Source organism: Gymnoscopelus braueri (genome assembly GCF_963280865.1).
Source record: "Gymnoscopelus braueri genome assembly, chromosome: 20".
In the NCBI taxonomy this organism is placed as follows: Eukaryota; Metazoa; Chordata; class Actinopteri; order Myctophiformes; family Myctophidae; genus Gymnoscopelus; species Gymnoscopelus braueri.
The window spans coordinates 32755627-32775648 of record NC_137622.1 but is presented as its reverse complement, the minus strand read 5'-3'; the positions used below and the strand labels follow the sequence as shown (position 1 = coordinate 32775648).

Genomic DNA, 20022 nt, shown 5'->3' with positions numbered 1-20022 from the left:
TGCTTACACACAGGTGGACTGCATGATTCAAATAAGCAATTAACATCCTATAATGCTCTGTGGAATGTATACAGTACAAATGCTGAGCTGCAGGACCAGTTGACCTCAATATGCCAAGAGGAAAAGATCTAAGTGACTATGAAAGAGGATTCTTCATTGGAGCAGAGGGCATGAGCTGCTCAACTGGTTAGTGTTTCAATAGGATTTTGATTTAAGGGAAATGCATCAGTAAATAGGGCTGGAAATTGTGGTCAAAAGCTCACATTCAATGACCTTGATGCTCATGCATTAGTGCGATAAAACAAATGCATAATTGAGAGTTCAGTGGTGAACAAATCAAAGGCATTGGTATACAGAGATGTGGAAAAAAGTGATCTGGTCAGATGAGTCATCCGTCACCATATGTGGGCGAGTGCATTTGTGGCATATACCAAGCGAACGGTACAGGCATTAATGCTTGAGCCCTAGAGCAAGGGTTCTTTTCAGGCAGCGACCCCCAAAATAATGTTTGAACTGGGGACCCCCCCCACCCTGACAAGCACTTGGAATTGTAAGCATTACATTTAGTTTGACTCAGTTCCATAGATAGATATTGTGAAAATAGCCGTCACAACGCTACACAGCTTGTAGATTGGCTATTTTCACATGGTTTGACTCTTTCTTACGTAATATTTGACAATTTGGCCAATTTGGTTTTTAAAAGGTCTTAAAAGTCATTAAATTGTAATTTGAGAAATGGGCAGATACCCTGTATACACTTATACTGTACGTTGGTTTGTTTACTGTTGAATGAGAAAACAATGTTGCACATTAAGCTAATCATCTGGGGACCCCCCAAAATAATTTGGCGACCCCCCTAGTTTGGGAACCACTGCCCTTGAGAGAGGGCTCTGTTATGATGTACGTGGGGGGGGGCATTTTCCTGCCATGGTTTCGGTCCACTTCCCTTAGAGGGAAGGGTCACTGCAAATCAATACAAAGTTATTCTGAGTGATCACCTATCCTATGATGAAGCACTTCTATCCTGATGGGAGTCGTCTCCTCGAGGATAACAATGTCCCATGCCAGGAAAATGCCCCCCATGTACATCATAACTGTATTAAAAACCTATGGGGAAACACCAAATGATTTATTTATTTATTTATTTATTTTGCCTATTGTACTCATGATTACATAAGATTATCCAAATGGTGGCCTTGTGCTGACATACTTTTGAACTTTTGTGTGTAAGACTAAGTCTAACTGGCATGTAGCCACAGTGTTGAGAAATAACCAGCCCTGGGATGAGTGTAGACTGACGGTAAACCAGCAGACACAAAAAGTTGCTCCTTTACTTCCTGTGTGGCCATGTGACTTCCTCTCCGCTTTTATGCACCACTCCACTGCAAAAGGAAGGTACAGCAGTTCTACCTTCCTCTGTTCCTCATGACTGCAGCGGCTGTGACAAGAGAGTGACAGGAATCCTCGTCCTTCTATTTTGCGCCGGTGCCCGACACCTCCTCACTGTTTGACCGCCACCGAGAGCTGAACACCAACCAAGGAAGAAGATGTTGAGACGAAGACCCTCCAACGCCTCCGAGAAGGAGCAGGTGCAGAAGAAAGACCAGGCGCAGAAGAAAGAGCCGGGGCAGAAGAAGAAGGTGAGCATGAGCAGGGTTATTGGTTGTTGTTGTTTTGAGGGGGGCAAGTGGAGTGGGCTAGCCTGGATAAAGATGGGGTCTGTGGACTGCTGTTTGGGAACACGTCCAGTTTAACTTGCCACACTATTGCCCTCAACCACTTTAAGCAACAAACGTGTATGGATTGAGTGTGCAGCTGCCCTTCACAGGATGTGCTGCAAAAAACCTTTGCGGTGACACTGAACAAAAACAAAAAAAAAATCATACGGTGAACCTGGTGAACCTTAGTGAGCACAGAACACAACGCAACGGAGCTCTCCAAGGCAATGGGACCTTATAAAACAAATGTTTATGTCAGCCATTTGTTAAATTACCTCTCAACTTGAGAAACAGACTTGTTTTTGAAATATGTACTTCAGAGAAAAGACAAGTTCCTCTAATGTGGAGTGAGTCACTTGCTGCAGACGTAGTTTGGGTCTGAATGTTCTTTGTGGTTGTTTCTCACTGCGGTGTCTCTGGCTGCGTAAGAACCTCCTACGCTTCACACCAGTTGTTTTTCCATCTGCATCTCTTCTTCTGCAGTAGAAGCCAGGCCTTATCATTATGCATCTCATTACCTTCCTTTCCCCCACTATCCTTGACACTATATATTGGCAAAGATGATGACTGGGAAAGGTCATTGTTCCACTGGATGTGTCTGTGAATTGAAGCCAAGAAACGTTTGAAGACAGCTACTGTATTTCTTTTTTAGGGAGGAGAACTGTGATAATAATCATCATTCTTCACTAAGATTGCTTCAAAACGCTCGGGTGGCGCAGTGGTAAAGTCCCTGCCCACCACCATGGAGGCTGTGGGTTCGAATCCACTGTGGTGCATCAGGCTTTGTCGGGTGTCTATGCGATAACAATTGGCCCGTGTGCGGGGGAGGGAAGCAGGGCGCGGAGGGTGAGATAAGTCATTGCATGTAGAAAGAAAAAAAAGATTGCCTCAAAACAATTTTTCCTATTGGTGGTTTAATTCTTAAACCCTGATGCAGACACTCATCCCCCCATGTTGAAAAAATACAATATCTGCAATGATTGTTTGCCTACAGTTGCTCAAGCTGGTGTCTGCTTCCTGTGGTTCTGACCAAGGATTGAGGAGGATGCCTTGAGATAATATGATTTACATTAGACCAGTACTATGAGGGAAATCATATCTAAGACTTCCATGCAAACTGGTAGAAACAGTCAATACACACGCACACACACGCACGCGTGCGCGCACACACACACACACACACACACACGCACACACACACGCGCATGCTTATTGGCCAGATCTGTCTGTATATGAATGTCTTACATACTGAGAGAGACGTACTGTCACTACAAAGCGTAATTATAGACAGGCTACAGTACTTACTATGAGATACACATGTATACTGTAGACACAGTTCATAAATAGGAAAAGGAAGTTCTGTTTCAGTGACTCATTTGTGTTCTGCACTTGGTTGAAGACGCTTAGTTTGTGAGGTCAAATCCCCAACATACTGTAAAAGCATGTTTTGAGTCCTAGGGGAAAGCTAGAACCACTCTGGAGAAGTAGATCTACTGTAGTCTCTCTCTCAGTGTGATTAGGACTAGCTGAAGACACTCCGGTGCCTTCAGGTAACGTAAAAGTGCAAAGGTTGTGTGTTCAAGCCCTCCACCTTAAATGTGACCTTTGAGAGCCAATTTCGAGAGGAAAGCTTGAAAAGATCTTGAAGGGCTCACGTACTTGGCTGAAGATGATCAGGTTGTCAGTCTCAGTAGCTAGTACAGGTTATATTTGTTATTGTAAAATGTCTGCCCTTTTTTATTTTTGTAAAATATTTAAGGTTATTATTGGTGCCTTTTCAGCTGTATGTTGTACCTGGAAGAATGTGCTTCTTTTTGTCACATAATTTTTTATATATAAAATGTATTGAAGGAAGGCACCTGGCCTGGTCTCAACTACTGTATGCAGAAACACTATTATAACAGAGGAAAAGGTTAAAAACCCATTGGAACTGGTCAGCATTCAGAGACTTGATTTGCAACTTGCTTACAAAGACTCAAGACTTTAATTGTGGCCTGCCCTGAAAGACTTGAGACCTGAGAGACGAGAGACGTCTTGGATTTGACTAAAATGACTTAAGACTTGACTTGGATTGAAATGTACAATGTAGCGTATTCAATTATTGAACATTTTGAATGATCAAAATGATATACTGTAACACACCATTAACATAATTGAATACTTTATTAACAAGTTTGTTAACAGTGCAGTTAGTACAGTTAAAGGTTATGCTAAAAGGATAACACAAAAAGCCCCAGGTGGCTTTTTGCCGTGAGTTTCCATGAGTTGCTATCATCTGCCATCAAAATGTTATAGTTGCCACAAATGGCAGTCAAGTACTGTAGCATGGTCACAAACATTGCAATTTAGTCATGCAAAATTATCTTTGCTTTCATCGATACTGTTTCAATTATGAAAAAATAACTCCCTTACACAGTGTCGGTTGTGGACAGATGCAAATAGACTCATGCTTTTATGGTTAAAAAGAAGTCAGATCAATCTCTACTCAAGTCACAGTCAGATTCATCATAGCACTGTTTTCTTCCAGCAAACAATGACTATTTGCAATATGATCTCTCTTGAACTGCCATTTTGCCCTCAATCAACAAAATGTTTCCATGTCATATTGCATTTTAAAAGGTGCTCAGAACTTACCATATTATTTATAATATTGTATAAAAAATGTATACAAACGATAGAAATAGAAAACAATTACAGAAATAATCTGCAAGAGTACATGCAGCATGTACAACAGCAGATTTAGTAGTTCTGAGTAATCTAAGGATATGGAAATAAGGTCACAGACTGTGTTGCTATGAGATCAGTTTTATCTAACACTGAGTTTCAGAACAAGTCAGACTTTCACTGTCTGCATCTCAGGTCTGCTTTGACTGATTCTGACTTAATGTTTTGATCAAGTTGCATCATGGTGGTAGTGGGCATATTATTGTACATTCTTCAACGACTATGATTTAATTAAAACACATCAAATCTACAATGTGTCCACAGCTCAGTCTGCAGAGGTCCAGCAGCTTCAAGGATTTTATGAAACACAAGCCCACCTCTCCTGCGGTGTCAGACAAGGAGAAGGAGTTCACCCTTGATGAAACAGTAAGTTGGGCTTATGGGAAAAACATTAAAGCCTCACTACAGTATGTAACTTTTTTCAATGAATAAAATTAAATTTTGACCAATCTGTATGGTTGCAAAGTTACATACTGTAGTTATGCTCAGTGCTAAAATTATGTAATGAACACACTGGTTTTGAGTACACCCAAAGAAGGACAGTAAAGGGAATAGACACAACTCTTGCTTTGCCAGCAGAGGGTGCTTGAAGTGCAGTAAGTGCAAAATGGATTAATTCAATCTATGTTCACAAATCTATTCACAAAACATCTGTATTTAAGTAACACAAAACATTGTTGGGAGATATTCTTTTTTCAATTAAATCCCTTGATGAGACATCAGCCATACGGCAATCCAGGGGCTCTGAGGGTGTAACGGGACTGAGGGATGTTATGGAGCTGTCAGGTGTCTGATACGCGCTGATAGAGCCAGGTTTGACGAGGGTACACACTGGGCTGTTGGACCCTCATTGGTATCACTTATAGAACTGTATGTTTGGTATCCAAGGGTTGTTATACAGTATGTCTGATGGAAATAACTCTGAGACAATGTAATGTCATTTACAATCATCAAACAAGTTGATTTTGGGGTCCAACACCTGCCATGACTCATCATCATACTACAGTATAGTACTGCAGAGATGGACAATGTGATTGACTATTAAACAGAAGGCAGCAAGATAATTAACTAACTCAACTCGATAACGTTAGTTTACCACTGTGACAACTTGGTAAAGACGATGCCTCACATGTTTTGTGATAAGTGGTGGTGATTAGCTAGCCAGCTAATAAATAGCTATGACCACAATCATATTCCCTTTAGCATGTAATATTAAGTCATCATTTTCTCATAATACTACTGGGTGAGGGTGAATTGCACAACGTGAAGAAAATAACACCTTTAGTTGTTTTTCTTTTAGTTGATTAAAAGAGCAAACAGTTAGCCTACAGTATACAGAAACATGTTATACTGTATAAACACAGAAGATATACGTACATTATACACCAAGATTACAGACAAGGGAAATTGTACAGTTAAAAAGTCCCAATTGAGCTTTAATCAAAATCTCACTGTAAACTGGTTCTCAAAGTGGGGTCCGGGGACCCCCAGGGGTGCTTGAGGAGGTTCCAGGGGGTCCCCAGCTAAATTTGTCAATGCAGCATCACAATCCTTTTAACCCCTTTATCCATGTTTTATACAGTATGTTGGCTATTCAAAAGTTGCAGATATACAAGCTCACAGCACGTCACTTCGTGCTGTGCTGGGAGCTTGTACATCTGCTATTTAACACTAATCTTCTCTTCTGGGGGTCCCTAGCACAATCAAATTTAGGATGGGGGTCCGCAGCCAAATATATATCAATTTGGGGGTTCTTGGCACGAAAAGGTTTGAGAACCACTGACTTGGGACACTGATATTGTTTTCCACGCACTGAACAGTGGCCAGTGCACATGCAGTACAAACATTCACTCACAGATGTCTTGCTCGCTCCAGCACACACACCCAGACACCTGTTCTAAATGAGACACGTTTGATCAAACCATTTGGTTTTCCTCGACTGCACAGTGTTTTCTATATGAATCCAGAAACAGCCAGAATCAAAGTTCAAACAGAAAGTGACCATTACAGAAGTTCACAGATGAAGCTTCCTCAAAACCCACCTTACAAAAGACAACGTAATTATCATAATACTGCAATTAAGAGAACTTGAACTTCCCAGCAAGTTTGCATGGCAATTTGACAGACAAATGAGTAATGGGTTTTAAGATGAAGGGAGGAAGTCAAAAAGAGGATGAAATTGAGCATTTACAATGAAACCCCGTCATGCATGCTTATCATGCTGAGACTAAATGACAGAAATACTCAGACAGGATGTATTCTGGGAGTGCTCATGCAGAGAACCTCAGTCCTCCATCCTGTCTGTCTCACAGACAGTCAGGATGATTGACAGTCTCACATATTATATTTAATGAAGGCACCATCCTTTCACTTAGATTCTCAATCCACAGTCAGGGTTTTTTATAAAATCTGTAGTCTGAGTCTGTTTGTTGAAGTGTGTGTGTGTGTGTGTGTGTGTGTGTGTGTGTGTGTGTGTGTGTGTGTGTGTGTGTGTGTGTGTGTGTGTGTGTGTGTGTGTCTGTGTGTCTGTGTGTCTGTGTGTTTCTGCTTCTGCTTCTGCTAATACACTGTGCCCACTGGTCCACTGAGGAACTAATTTTTGTATGCTTGCATGGACACATCACACGTGTGGTGACTGAATGCTCTAAGCAACATTTCATTGACATCTGCCATGTGCCATTTGACGTTGCTTTATGAAAGCAAAAAAAAAAAGCAAACCACCTAAAATAGATATTAATTAAGACCATAATTATGCCTTGTAATCCTAGGTGATGGAAGGTTTTCCCGTGGAGGAACACGAGAAAAGTGGGAGCAAGCTGTGCAAGAAATCATGGCGCAATGTCATATCCCGTACCATGTCCCGCAAAACATCCAAGATGGTACAAAAAGCGCTTGCTGAGGAGGGGGTAAGGCTTGTTATACCAAAATACTGTGTCATGATACAGTCAAACTAGTATAGGTTATGCAAACTGACTGTGTGAGCAACACTGTATGCAGCTACCACAAAAGATTGAAAAGGCTTCCACCTAGTGGACATATGCATGAATTGCTTAGTACAAACACATTGAAAGTTCTGACTTCAGGTGTCTCAGGGACCTTGAGACACCTGAAGTCAGGGTTCCTGTCAGATAATGCTACATTCCAGGTTTTTTCTTTGGCATAAATAGTTCCCTTTAACTTATTTATAGACAACAATCATTATTAACGTCTTCATTAAGCAGTGGTGGAAAAAGTACTCACATGTTTTACTTAAGTAAAACTATCAACACTGCAATGTAGAAACACTCGGTTACAAGTAAAAGTCCGGTAATCAAAATTTACTTGAGTAAACGTACAAAAGCATTGACATCAAAATGTACTTAAAGAACCAAAAGTAAAATAACTCATTATGCGGAATGATATATCATATGTCTAAAATGTATACAAAATCTTTTGAAAATAGCAGATCTACTTTTGATTGATTGATTGAATATTTTATTAGGCAAAAAATGTAAAACAGCACAGTTACATTTAAAATACTTTGTCTAACAGGTCCGGTCCATAAAAGTCCTTGCGGACTTGTTTCCAATGAGGGCCTTGGTATTCAATTCATAGGCATATATAGTGGCACCACAGTTCAAATATCATTACAAGATAAACAGCAAAAAAAAACACTATACAAGCCCACAACGCGTCGCATCGTGACACGCTGTGAGCTTGTAGATCGCCTATTTTCAAATAGCCAATGTTTAAATGTTTGTAATATTAATCAACGAAGTAACTAAAGTTTTCAAATAATTTTAGTGCAGTAAAAAGTACAATATTTGCCTCTGAGGTGTAGTGGAGTAGAAGTAAAAGTACTGAAAATTGGAAATACTCCAGCAAAGCAGAAGTTCCTCAAAATTGTACTTAAGTACAGTGCTTGAGTACATGTATACTTTATAGTTACTTTCCACCACGACTGAAGCGTGCCGCTGTCCTTTGTGCATCACAGGGGATGAGTGGTGATGAGGGTTCTCTGTGTGGTTCTCCTGTCATTGGTGGGCTTCCAGATCTGCACGCAGGACAGAGAACCTCTGTCTGCTCCACGGGATCAGAGGACACCACACCCATCCCTGTAACCAGACAACTCTCCGGCAGTAAGTCACCCCTTTAGTGGCGTGTTAAAGGGATATTTCACTTTCAAAAAAACTTTTGGTCATTTTATCGTCTACTCAGGCTTTTGTGAGCCCCCCAGACCATTTTTAAGTTGCTTGATTTAGTATTTAGATATTTGATAATAATTTTATCAGACACGCCCCCTTCCTATACAAACCCATTATAACTTCAAACTCCATTTTTAACCTGTTAGATTCATCAAAAACACCCGTCCTTGGTTCTGCTGACTCACCCTGCCCTCCTAATACGTGAGGGGGCCGTGTTTTTTCGATTACTTTTTTTTTTAATGTACTTAATTTTTTTACATTTTCCAAAACGAATATTAAAAATAAAGTTATCAAAAAAACACGGCCCCCCCCCCCGAAATGTTGCGGTTATTGCGCGGATTGTGGCCGTTTTGGGGCGTTTCTTTGTTACTTTCTTTCGGTTTTAGGGTTAGGGTTAGGGTTAGGTTAGGCTTATGTTATTTAATAAAAATAAATAAAACAAATGGGTGCATTTTTCGGCCCCCCCCCCCGACAAGACATAGGCATTTGCCTACATTGCCTGTGCTTAAACACGGCCCTGGGCGCAGGGAATAAGGGTTAAGGCATAGTTTTGCTGAGGTTAAGTTCAGGAATAAGGTTAGGTGTAGGCATAGTTTTACTGAGGTTAAGTTCAGGAATAAGGTTAGGTTAAGGCATAGTTTTACTGAGGTTACGTTTAGAAATACCTGGTGCCACTGGATTTGACTGGGGGCGAGTAGATTTGGGGGTGATGTTTCTTGTATTTTTCTACCTCTCAGGAAATGGGGAAAAAAGTTCCACTCCTACTTTAGCATGAAACTGTGATACGCCCAAGTATAAAATAGGGCATTCATATGTGAAAAAAAAACATGAAAAGACAAGGTTTCTGCCCGACAGTGATCATATGCTGCTAACCCTTGGTCATAATGAAACAAAGTGTCTGCAATCATTGCATGCATCTCAGAGCCTCTCGTACCTGTGTGTCTCAGGTAGCGACCGGCAGAGCCTGGACAGTGGCTACAGCCAGAGGGACAGCATGAGACTAGAAGAGAATGGCCTTTCTTACACTGGACCGTTCTGTGGCCGCGCCCTGGTTCACACCGACTTCATTCCCAGTCCCTATGATGTGGAATCACTGAAACTCCAGGTGAGCCCCCTGGTGTCTCTGCTTTGAGTATTATTACTGTTATTGTCTCTGCCAGGCCGGACGGCAGAAGGCCGAAGACTATGTTTTCGCACCTGTCTGTCTGTCTGTCTGTCTGTCTGTCTGTCTGTCTGTCTGTCTGTCTGTCTGTCTGTCTGTCTGTCTGTCTGTCTGTCGGTCTGTCCCTGTGTCTGTGTCTGTGTGTCTGTGAACAGCTAATCTCCGGCACCGTTGGACCGTTTGGCACACATACTCCTAGGATGCCAAGGAAGAATCTCTGCCCCACATCACTGCAGTTATAGCGCCACCAGGAGGCTGATTTTTGCTAAACACAATATTACTCCCACAGATTTTGTCTAAACCTCTATGTCTATAGTCATGTGATCAAGGCCTATCGGTCAGATTTTTCATATTCCGTCCTGATAAGGGTTAGGGTTCTGGGCTCTAAACTCAATACAACTAAAACAACTATGAAATCAATTGGTGTGATTAAAAAACTGGTTCAATGCCCAAAAAAAAAGAAAAAGAACACCTTTGTAAGATCTTCACTCTGCATGTAGTATGCTGGCAACATTTGATGAGGGAAGTTAGATTAGAGCTATTCTAGTTTAATGTGCTATTTTCTTTGATTTTTATTATTGAAGCCACATAATATTGTTTTGTTTTTTAAGTATTAATAGTAGGCAAAGTTGTGAAACAGTTTCTGTAAATAAACACCTTTCACTGCATTCTTACCGATGCAGTGCTCAAGCCTTTCCAGTTTCCACCCAGATAAACTTAAAGTGAGCTATCTAGCCTACATAACAAAGAACTTGTAAGACGACATGAATCTTAGAGATTGCAATGGTGCAGTGGTAAAATATGTATTTCTTTAAGCAGAGGGTGAGAGTTCAAACCTCAGCCTCACGTTTTATCAAGTTTGCACTGGCTCTAATACTTCACTGAAAAGCATACCAGAATGCGAATATGCACAAAACGTATTGTGGTCGATTTTTTATTCCATATCTCTGTAGCACAATGGATGTGTTAGAGTTTTGTAAACACAAAGTTTGTGGTTCAAGATCACAGTTGGGAACATTTGCACTCTCAATCTAAATTCTAAAAGGTAGGGCTCATACGTTAAATCAGGGGTTTATAATCAGAAGGTTCTAGGTTCAAAACTCAGAAGCAACACACAAAAAACTGGAACATACATCAAAACAAAAACTAAAATGCAGGTTCAAAAATGCCTTACCAAGGTAATTGAATTAAAAAAAAGAAGTGTAAAAAAAAAACAGTATAGTTATAAATCAAATGACAAAAAAAAAACAGTATGCTGTCATACTAATGATCGGAAGCACTAAATAAATAGCGTGGTTCAAGAGATAAATTAAGGGTTCAAAAACCAAAGGCTTAGGGTTCAAAACTTAACTAAAACAAAAAACAACCAAAACAGCTTGCAAATCACACTAATGATGTATTACTATTGATTGATTGATGTACTTTATTTAGTAAGACATGAGAACAACAGTAGTACATGGAAGTACAAATTCACAATACAAGGTCTACTAAACTGGAAGACTCATTAAGCACTGAGCTTGTTTAAGATGAGATCCCCATGCACACAAATCATGATGACTACAAAACTTAAAAGTGCCTCAATAAAAAATTATAGAACAGTTATCAAACTGGTGTTAGGAGAAAAAAAGTGTTTAAAAAGAAAAATGCTGAAGAACATTTTTTACTCTAAAAGGTGGGCTAAGAATTATATTTTCTCTTGCATTGTCCATGCTAGTGTGGCTGAAGATATAAATCAGGGTTTTATCAACCGATGGTTTAGGGGTTCAAAGCTAAAAAAAAAAGAATTTATTTTTCATCTAAATTGTGAAAGGTGGGTTAAGTATTACATTCTCAGTTGCATCTCAGTGGCTCAAGAGATAAATCAGTGGTTTATAAACTGAAGGTTTAGGGTTAAAAAAAAAAAAAATTCACTCTCCATCTCAATTTTAAGGTGGGTTAAGTATTACATCCTCAGATGCATCTTCTATGCCAGCGTGGCTCAAGAGATAAATCATGGGTTTACAAACCAAAGGTTTAGGGTTTAAAACTTAACAAAAAACAACAACAACAACTGAAAAGACTTACAAGTGCCCCAATATAACACTAAAACAGCAATCAAACTGGTGGCAGAAAGAAAAACTGGTGGTATTAGTGTTCAAAACTCCTAAAGAACATTTTTCACTCTCCATCTAAATTCTAAAAGGTGGTTTAAGTATTACATTCTTAGTTGCATCTTCTGTACCAGTGTGGCTCAAGATATAAATCAGGGGTTTATAAACCGAAGGTTTAGAGTTCAAAGCTCCTGAAGAACATTTTTCACTCTCCATCTAAATTCCGAAAGGTGGGTTAAAGGAGGAGTTCATATCACCCAAAAAATGACTTATTTTCTACCAATTGCACACCCTATGAAGCCTTGAATTCATGGATTTATTTTTGTTTTCGTGGCATTCCTAAGCCAATAATTTGATGACCGGGTGTGTATCCGGTAGGAGACACAAATAATCTACTTTGTGTCTCCTACCGGATACATTAGCCGGTAGGAGACAGGAATCAAAGTATTGGCTTAGGAATGCCACAAAAACAAAAATAAATGCATGGATTCAAGGCTTCATGGGGTGTGCAATTGATAGAAAATAAGTCATTTTTTGGGTGAACTACTCCTTTAAGTATTAAATTCTCAATTATATTGTCCATTGCCTGTGTGGTTCAAGATATAAATCAGGGGTTTATAATCTGCAAGATACGAGTTCAAACCTCCTAAAGAAAAATGTTCACTCTCCATCTAAATTCCGAAAGGTGGGTTAAGTATTACATTCTCAGTTGTATTTTCCAGCCAGCGTGGCTCAACAAATAAATCAAACGTTTATAAACCAAAGGTTCAGGGTTCAAAACTCAACTAAAACTAAAAGACAACTCAAACAACCAAAAGAACAACAACAACAAATCAAACTGATGATGCAATACAAAAAAAACTTGAAAGTGCCTCAATACAAATCTAAAACAATGATCAAAATAATGACAGCAATCACTAAAACAGCAATCAAACTGGTGGCAGAAAGAAAAACTGGTGGTATTAGTGTTCAAAACTCCTAAAGAACATTTTTCACTTTCCATCTAAATTCTAAAAGGTGGGTTAAGTATTACATTCTCAATTGGACCTTCCAATGCCAGCGTGAGATAAATGTTCCAAGAGATAGGAGGTTTGGAGATCAAAACTCCTACAGAACATTTTTCACTCTCCATTCTATAAGGTGGGTTATGTATTATGTTTTCAGTTAAGTATTACATTCTCAGTTATATTGTCCATGCCTGTGTGGCTCAAGATATAAATCAGGGGTTTATAATCCGCAAGTTACGAGTTCAAAGCTCCTACAGAACATTTTTTTGCTCTCCATCTAAAATCCGAAAGCTAAGTATTACATTCTTAGTTGCATCTTCTGTACCAGTGTGGCTCAAGAGATAAATCAGGGGTTTATTAACTGAAGGTTGAGAGTTCAAAGCTCCTGAAGAACATTTTTCACTCTCCATCTAAATTCCGAAAGGTGGGTTAAGTATTACATTCTCAGTTATATTGTCCATGCCTGTGTGGTTCAAGATATAAATCAGGGATTTATAATCCGAAATTTACGAGTTCAAACCTCCTAAAGAACATTTTTCACTCTCCATCTAAATTCTAAAAGGTGGGTTATGTATTACATCCGCAGTTGTATTGTCTGTGCCAGCGTGGCTCAACAAATAAATCAGGGGTTTACAAATCAAAGGTCCAGGGTTCAAAGCTCAACTAAAACAAAAAGACCACTCAAATGACCAAAACAACTATCAAATCAAACTGATGATGCAATACAAAAAAATTGAAAGTGCCTCAATAAAACAATAATACAAATGTCGACAGAAAAAAAATCCACTAATAATATCAAAATAAAAAAAGAAATTGTTAAATAAAAACAATTGCTTTCTTAATATGTAAATTTCTTAAGCTCCTCCCTCTGGAGGTGGGCTCCATCCATGCCCCTCCCTCACCTACCGGAGCTAAAAGAGAGCAGGGGAGGGACAAAAATAAAATGCTTAAATAATTAATAATAATAAGTACGTTTCTTAAGCTCCTCCCTCTCCTACCAGAGCTAAAAGAGAGCTTGAGGAGGGAGTTGGCTGCCTCCATGCTCCTCGCCTTAAAAAGACCAAAAATAAGGATTTACCGGGACCAAGATTCAAACCCCCAACCATTGGCTTGTGAAGCGTCTCCTTTTCTCTTATGCCACCAGGCCTTTCACACTAATGAGGTGCTCGAGGTAATATTTGTTGTTTAAGGGAGGGTGGCTGGTCAAAAGTTGAAAATCCACAGCAAACACCTCTTCCCCCGACAGAATGACTGAATTTACAGATACACCCTCTGATGACACATCTGAGAATTAGGTTGTTTAAAACCCTCTGTTAGAGCATTTTTTCTCTGCACCCAGATTTACACTTTCATTGAAAGCAAACAGAGAGATATTTCGTTTTAGCCTAAGTAATGTCATTAAAATTCATACCCTTTTTTATTACTTCTTTAACTTTCTAATGATCAAAACTATAGCAGTTTTAAACAAGCAGTCCACTAGATGTTTAATTTCATTAAGTTAAATTAAGTAGGCTACATTTGCTGTTCTCACTTACAGTGCTGTATTATGACCACAGCTCCTCTTTGATTAGCTCAATAAAGTTTGAGAAAATACAATTTTACACTCATAGCATGCAGCATATCAATCAAATCAATAATCAATTATAGGCCGAGCCCCAACTCTTTTGAGCTATTCTAGTGAATCGGGGATAGCAAAGTAGGTAAATTGAATCCAACCACTTCCATTTCATGTATTTATTGCAACAAACAAACAAGAATGAAATACAAAATCAAATAGCTGTGCAGTGAACAATTTAGGCTAACAACAACAAACTATTATGGCATTGTATAACTTATAACGTTTTTATTTTATTTACTGCATGGCATGTTTAAACTAAAGTATTGCATGACTTCCATTTTTTTAATGACATAGTATGGTATTTTGCATGTTCTCCATGAACCCAATTACATTCTGCCTCCTGGAATTAACATGCGACTACCACACAAAATAAAACTTTATTTTAACATTCACATTTCAACAGTAAAGTCACATCAGACAATGAGCATGAGCAAAGAAAAGTTATCCTTGACTGGGCATCTCCTTGACTGGGCGTACCTGTGGTGTGTTGCTCTCAGGAGAACAGATTCTCCTGGGAGCAATAAGCAGCGATGGGGAGAGGAGTGAATGACATGGTGGAATGAGTTTCAGATTTACTAAAGCAGTTACACCGTGCAACTACAGATAATGACCGCCAGCCACAAATAAAACGATGCAGCTACAGATAACCGCCAAATGACCACACACGCACACCTTCTGTTATCCCCATTGATATGACCTTATTCTCAATTGATATTATCCATTGATGGCGGATTGGCTGTTATGACCTTATATGGAGTCTAGAGGCTAAGGAGTAACACAATGTACCACAAACACAGGTAACGAAAAAAAGTGTACATTTATTACCAACCAAAGTTGAGGTTACAGAAATTGGATAGAAAATATAATATAAATAGGGAAAGCGTCAAACTTCAGGGTGACCAAGGCCAAAACAACAAACACTCCACCCTACCTGAAAAGGAATCAAACTAAACTACACCAACCAAAACAAAAATGACAGTCTACACCTAACACTCCCCAACTAAACATAAATATGTTCAAAAAGGGTAAAAGGAAATGGCAGCACACCCCTCGCACCAAGCATAAAGGTTTGGCACACAGCCTACACTCAGAAAACCTGAATAGATGCTACAGTAGCTACACAAAAAGGGTTCAGCACATGGAGGTGACGGATGGCAAAAGGGATGAAAAAGAGCTTCTCCCCGGGTTTTATCCTGGCTGTGGCTGATTTAGGAATGAGGCCCAGGTGTGTCTCCAGACACCACGCCACTCCTCCAATCTGTACTCGACCCTCCAATTACCATGGGGCACTGAAAACACTTATAATATTGTGAAAACACAATATGAGGCCATGTAGGGCCGTAACAATGGCTAATAAATATTGTGAAACAAGCACAGTTAAAAAAAACTCCTCATTACGCAATTATCTTATGTGTACGGGGTGTGTGGGCATGTGTGACTCACCATGAATGCCAGACTCCACAGTAGTGGCAAGGAGCTCCTGGTTGTACAGGTTTACGGGATGCAGCCTGTGCTGAAATGTCACACACACTTTCTTCTCCTCCAGGTTCTTAATTTGGTGACAACATTTACCAGATTATTGAATTTATAAGCAGCAACACATAAATAAACATCACTGTTTTCACCTGTTTCTCTCACTCATAACCTGGGGGTTGATTGACACCTGGCCTGGCCCCCCAATGATATTGTGTCCATGAGTTTGGTAAAAGTGTAACATGTGCAGTATAAGAAACCAGTCTGGATACTAGTGGCCACTTAGTGCTGCTGCCTGTGATATGAGAGATCTGGGTTCAAATCCCCATCTGCATGCTTGTCTTTGTTGTTTTGAAATATAATGAATGTGTCAAATCAAATATTTTTCCTCTCGTTCAACCTTTTTTGTCTCTATAGGGAACTTGTTTATAGTCTTAAGTAGAGTATCATTCATAGTTGCCCATTTAACCACATCCTTGCCTCATAGGCAAACATGTGGCAAAAATAGGTGAACATTCAGCAAAAATATCAGATCTACTGTACAAGCTCACAACGTTTGTAATTCGGGGACCAAGTATAGACCCCTGGGTTAAGTAACTTTGGGCTGTTTGATCGCTGAGTAAATTACAGTAGGCTATCTGATTTCTCTAGTAGATGAGTCAGAAGAACTGCACACAAGATAGAATGATACAATAACATAATATTATCAAAATTATATCAGTTGGAAATTTTGTTCAAAGCGTGGTGAAAAACGAACAAACATATTTGTTCCCTAGCATCCAAAATCTGACTACAGTCAACCAGGGGGCTTGTTAATATTTTGCTAACAAAGGGGGAACCATAGAATCACTTCCTCAGTTTAGTTCCCTCATGCCGCCGGCTTTGAACTCACAGGGTTTGGATGACATCATACTAATGGATTACATCACTATATAGTCCAGGTTACAGTATTCAGCATGATGTCACCTCTGTTCCAGAAAGGTGACGTCATCCACATCATTGACAAGCCTCCGGTGGGGACCTGGACAGGGAAGCTCAACAACAAAGTGGGCTCCTTCAAGTTCATCTACGTTAACATTCTCCCTGACGAGGGCCCACCGGCCAGGAGGAACCGCAGTCACAGTAAGACCCACCGGGGCGGAGGCAAACCCAAAACCTTGGAGGAGGTGTTGGAGACCATCGGCCTGAGTGTAAGATACATTCAGTTCTAATGACATACATACTGTACAATGTATGTATATACATACATACTGTACAATGTATGTATATACATACATACTGTACAATGTATGTATATACATACATACAGTGTGTTAACCCGGGGTGTTAATTTAACTCTGAAAGGGTCCATTTTCACAGGATCTTTGGAAAAAGTTGTCAATAAAAAATGTATTCATTCATCCATTTATTTATTTATTTATTAATATTTTTAACACATTTTCTTACACATTTTCAAAGTTAAATTAACACACCAGATTTTAATGTGTTTACAGTATGTTGTACTATAGAAACTGGACACTACTTTGACCTCTTTTGTTCATTCAGCATTATTACATTGATTGATTATAAATTAAGCTGTATCTGTTAAAAAAACGTGTGGTTTTGCTGTGCTGTAGGAGCTCTGCTCCCTGCTGTCCATGCATGGCTTCCAGACCCTGGAAGACTTTGGGGGGCTCAAGGAGTCCCACCTGAACGAGCTGAACATCACCAACGCAGACCAGCGCGCCAAGCTCCTGAACGCCACTGAGCTGCTCGGAGACTGTAAGTCCAAAATGAGAACAATTTTTTTGCAATATTGAAACAATACATGTTTATTAGAAACTACAAACTACGATGACAACTCTAGGATTAAACGTTTTAGTCATATCGTGGTGCTCATATATCAGATTGTATTAAAGGACGACTTCACCCATTTTCAATACATCTTAGAATTTTTTTTTATCTTGTTTGAAAAAAAGCAAGTGTCCACAGCTCTCCTATGAGACACAGTCTCAGAGTAGAATTTTCTTTTACCATTTTATTATGAACATTAGTGAGGACCAATTATCTGAAGATACGTTGAAAATGGGTGAAGTCGTCCTTTAAAGCATAGTAGTCATAGTAAGATAAATAAAAGCATCTGTGGGGATAATTTGATGGTGTCATAAACATGAAAAAAATCAGTCACAATGCTAATTAAGTACATTTGATATGGGTTATGTTCCATTCATCTTGCAGATACTGTATACTCACTGGCCTACAGGAAATTCTATTTAGTCCTCAGAGAGCCTTTGATATACGAGCTCTTTTCCCTCAAGACAGATCATTAGCTGCAATTTAAACACCTTTCCTGTAGCGTGAGCTGTGCTTTGAGTAGAGTTTATGAATACATTGTATGCCCATTAGCCCTGGAGCTACTATGCTTTCCTGAGCTAATTAGAATGGAACTTCTTACAACTGTTTTTCTTTTTTAATTATTATGCTTGTGACTTTGTAATACGTTTTTCTTAATCATTTTTTTTCTTCTATACTCTTTTCTTTTTTATCTATTTTATGAACTGCCTCTGTGTAAATGTGCTATATACAAATAAACTTGCCTTGCCTAGAAATGACTCCAAGCGAATAAACACTACAAGATTGGTCATGACGAAGACTAAAAAATAAGTAGCTATGTGAATGCTTAACAGGATTTAAATATCAGATCTGGGCAGAATGACCAAGGAAGATAAGTCTTATATATACACACAACCTTGAGAATATATCTTGAATCCAGGCTGGAGGCCTTTTGAATTATTAGTGCATTGTGGAATTACTTAGTTTCTTACCACATCTGTGTTTGCACCTGTTCAGCTGAAGACGAATCAGGCCCAGACGAGGAGGAGGACAGATCGGATGCGTCTGAGGAAGATAAGGACAAGGAACCGAGGGATTCAGGCTGTTTTGAGAGCTCAGACAACCTGGAGAGCGGCCGCGGCGAGGAACCAAAGGCAGAGGGAGAGCTCCAGAACCACACACCAGAGGAACAAGACCAAGAGCCTGGCCAACCGAACGAGGAATCTGGGGAGCAGGGGGAGAGCGACACAGAGCAGCTGGAGTCTGTCCAGGAGCAACTGGAGGAGCTCACTGTGGACTGACGTCTTTTACGAAGTGAGGGAACAAAACTATATAATATGCTAGAACATCATGCATTCCTGGTCCTCAGTTAAAAAAAGCAAATTGTGGGGGCCCCCTGAGGTTGGGGGCCCGTTTCAATTGAAACGGGTGAAACATAGGAAAGGCCGCCACTGCACACACATTCAGTATATAAACATTTTTTTGTTACTTTTTCCGTCGTTTCTATAGACAGGACAATATACAGAAACAGGAAATTAAGGTTCATAGAGGGAAAAAGACTTGCAACATAGGCCTCCAGCCAGATTTAAACCGGGCTCAGTGCAAGTATGTTGTTGACACACTGTCCGGTCAGCTACTGAGTGAATTATATTTTATATTGTATGGACTATGAACTTGCTACCCTCAATGCTTACAGAGCTATGATAGATATAACAGATGTGTCATTGTTTGTGGTTGCTACTGGCATGACCATATCAGAGTATAGTATTTTCAGTGAATTACATTTTTATGTTGTATGGACTATGAACTTGCCATCACTTTTCACGGAGCAATGCTCGATATACAGGATAACAGAAGATGTGTCATTGTTTGTGCTTGCCAAAATATCCCTCATCTCATTGTTAAAATGTGTGGTGTGTAATAGTATCTCTCGGATCTCTGATTGTAAAATGTTTTCATTTTTTTTTTAAATATATTCCTGCTTTAGTAGATAGGCTACAGTATGTGTAAGTATAAATTCCTTTGCCATGTGTATATATTTTTCTTTTTCAACAAATGCGATTGATGATTGATGATTTACATACATTTTCACCGTTTTTGCAAGAATATTATTTCATTTGTTCTGTTGTTCTATGAGTGAGGAAGTCTTGTGACTTTGCTGTAAATACAATAAAGAAAAGTCTCCAAAACATTTCCTCGTTGTAAATTTAGTGTCGTTTAGGACAACAAGTCAA

The 20022-nt window shown here is 39.4% G+C and overlaps 1 protein-coding gene across 1 annotated transcript; it reads left to right on the top strand.

Moving 5' to 3' along the window:
* The first annotated feature begins 1391 nt into the window (after nucleotides 1–1391).
* On the top strand, nucleotides 1392–19979 carry sash3 (SAM and SH3 domain containing 3). The gene is made up of 8 exons (XM_080416514.1): nucleotides 1392–1640; nucleotides 4707–4808; nucleotides 7211–7348; nucleotides 8416–8560; nucleotides 9574–9731; nucleotides 16954–17166; nucleotides 17593–17737; nucleotides 18806–19979. Exons 1-8 carry the CDS (start codon nucleotides 1548–1550, stop codon nucleotides 19087–19089), a joined length of 1278 nt encoding a protein of 425 aa, XP_080272640.1. The 5' UTR covers nucleotides 1392–1547; the 3' UTR covers nucleotides 19090–19979.
* Nucleotides 19980–20022: the final 43 nt, after the last annotated feature.

Coding starts and splice junctions, on each gene's coding strand:
- sash3 (XM_080416514.1), top strand. CDS start 1,548: ATGTTGAGACGAAGACCCTCCAACGCCTCCGAGAAGGAGCAGGTGCAG. Junction 8,561..9,573: donor AACCAGACAACTCTCCGGCA/GTAAGTCACCCC, acceptor TGTGTGTCTCAG/GTAGCGACCGGCAGAGCCTG. Junction 9,732..16,953: donor TGGAATCACTGAAACTCCAG/GTGAGCCCCCTG, acceptor CCTCTGTTCCAG/AAAGGTGACGTCATCCACAT.